Source organism: Penaeus japonicus, unplaced genomic scaffold (genome assembly GCF_977035675.1).
Source record: "Penaeus japonicus unplaced genomic scaffold, GWHDUDI00000001_assembly GWHDUDI00000033, whole genome shotgun sequence".
NCBI lineage: Eukaryota > Metazoa > Arthropoda > Malacostraca > Decapoda > Penaeidae > Penaeus > Penaeus japonicus.
Window position 1 is genome coordinate 15,651,749 of NW_028234435.1, and position 2,500 is coordinate 15,654,248.

The 2,500-nt window shown below is 38.2% G+C and overlaps 1 protein-coding gene across 2 annotated transcripts in view; it reads right to left on the reverse strand.

Moving 5' to 3' along the window:
- obe (activating signal cointegrator 1 complex subunit obelus) overlaps nucleotides 1-2,500 on the reverse strand; it is a 29,843-nt gene that overhangs the window by 14,244 nt on the left and 13,099 nt on the right. For both annotated transcript variants that reach the window (XM_043024368.2, XM_043024367.2), the window contains exons 15-18: nucleotides 1,914-2,026; nucleotides 1,351-1,469; nucleotides 627-756; nucleotides 46-266 (exon numbers count right to left, since the gene is read on the reverse strand). In XM_043024368.2, the coding sequence (XP_042880302.2) occupies nucleotides 46-266; nucleotides 627-756; nucleotides 1,351-1,469; nucleotides 1,914-2,026 (583 nt within the window). The remainder of the gene's footprint in view (nucleotides 1-45; nucleotides 267-626; nucleotides 757-1,350; nucleotides 1,470-1,913; nucleotides 2,027-2,500) is intronic.

Consider the following 2,500-nt stretch of genomic DNA (forward strand, 5'->3'; position numbering starts at 1 on the left):
GCATTACAATTTAGTCATAACATCAAAATATATGTTCTTTAATACCTATCAGATCGCAGAAGCCCAGCATGATGCACGCCGAAACCTGAATCAAACAACTCTAACAGCTTCTTGTTCCGCGATCGTGCCATGTCTTTCCTGGCATTGGCAAGCTCGGGTCCATCTTCGGGCAGGAAGTCTTCAGTTTTCCCCATCTCTTGAGCTATCTTGATGAGATTTTCTGCAGTGCGCAAAGTTCCATTCCTCGCATGAACAAACACCATCACCTGAAAGTTTTTTATTACTTGAAGTTGTTTCAAGAAAAACGTATTCTTTTTTCCACTATTTGTTTATATGCTTTATTCATTCTTTTTCTCCTTTAGCAATAGTAGATCTTAATTTGGACTTTTTAAAAATTATCATTCATGATGCAGGTTAGTTGGTTATATTTGATGATTATTCCATTTTTCTATTCCTTCAAGTAAAAACCCTACCTATTTTTCAAACCAATCTTTCCCTTACAGCTGTAAAAGCTCCAAAAATATCCACATACAAGATTCATACACAGATCCATCAATGTGCAGTAGATAGGTCTGGACAAGGGCAGCCAGAATTAAACATTAAAGATCCTGCCCTCATTAACTTACCTGATGACCTTGTTTTATGAAGTGAAGACATTTATCATAGGTAATCCTGTCCATATCTTCCATCTGCTTGAATCTTCCAAGAGCTTTGATTCCAGTAAAAGTCAATCCAAGAGGCACTGGCCGGAAACGGCTGTAGAGTTAAGAGCAGTCCAGGACTTGTGACAAATTTCTTTACAGTCATTTAAAACAATTTCATCCCAAATAATGGAAATCAACAATGAATGATGCTTAGCTGTTGTTGTTGTAGTTGAAGAAGAAGCAACAAATGAAGCAACAGAGGAAAGAGGAGAAGATGAAGGTGAAGAAGATAGAGGATGCAGAAAAACAACAATAATAATAACATAAAGGTCGCTTAACAGTTAATCAATTCTCAGAAGCAATGCCAAAGGATCAACTAAAATTAAATGAATCACAATTCCTATTAAAGGGTCATTCAATGTTGGCAACAGTTAGTATAATCCTAAATGCAGATTTTTTCTTTTCTCTCTTTTCACACATTACTGCACAGCAGCAGCATATTTGCTAATACATCCAAGTTTCTTTGCGTCTGCATGTGCATCTCAATGTATGTGTATGTAAATGATAGGTATCAGAGCAAAGAATATCAACATCTCTGAAATCTATGAAAGTTTATCTTGTCATATCTAAACCATGTACTTTTCTTGTTGCATGAACATTCATATAATGCCAGTCCCATTAACATACAAAATACATGTATACTTACCCATCAAAGAAGAATAATCCTTTGTATGGATTTACTCTGAGGAAGGTTGCCACATCAATATAATTTGGAAGTGTGGCTGACAAACCAACTATCCTGATCATTGACTGCTGTGACTCCACCTGGAATATGTAGAATGTTGAATATTGGTATGAGGCTTGACTACAAAGAATACACAAATTACAAGAAAAAAGAATCATAAAGAACATAAATACAGAACCATTTGAAATCTATTAAGGTTATTCCATATAACTCCTCCATCCTCTCTCTCTCTCTCTGGCTCTCTCGCTCTCTCTCTCTCTCTTTCTTTCGCTCTTTCGCTCTCTGGCTCTCTCTCTCACACATGCACATGTATGTGTACATGCACATGCACACGCACATGCACACGCACACGCACACGCACACGCACACTCACACACACACAAACACACAGAGATACACATAGAGACACACACAGAGACACATACACACACACATGTATATATAGAACCATGCATAACTCCTTCTCACAACGATGAATGCTGAAGGCTTTCCAAACTTTAATACTAACAACTATAGATTCTCACCATTCGCAATGTTCGTGCGACCAAAGTCTCCAGCACAGGTCCTCGATCACCATGGAGCAGGTGAACTTCATCAATAATCAGCAATTTCACAAGCTGTGATAACTGGGTGTCTCCTGCAAATAAACCCATGATGAATCAAAGAAGCACAAGAGGAGGAGAAGAAGGAGAAGGAGGAGAAGGAGGAGAAGGAGAAGAAGGAGAAGAAGGTGAAGAAGAAAGAGGTGAAGAAGAAGGAGGTGAAGAAGAAAGAAGTGAAGAAGTAGGTGAAGAAGAAGTTGGTGAAGAAGAAGTAGGTGAAGAAGTAGGTGAAGAAGGAGGAGGAGAGGAAGAAGGAGGAGCAGATGAGGAAGAAGAAGAAGAAGAAGAAGAAGAAGAAGAAGAAGAAGAAGAAGAAGAAGAAGAAGAAGAAGAAGAGAAGAAGAAGAAGAAGAAGAAGAAGAAGAAGAAGAAGAAGAAGAAGAAGAAGAAGAAGAAGAAGAAGAAGAAGAAGAAGAAGAAGAAGAAGAAGAAGAAGAAGAAGAAGAAGAAGAAGAAGAAGGAGGAGGAGAAGGAGGAGGAGATGAAAAAGAATAAAATGGCAAGACTAT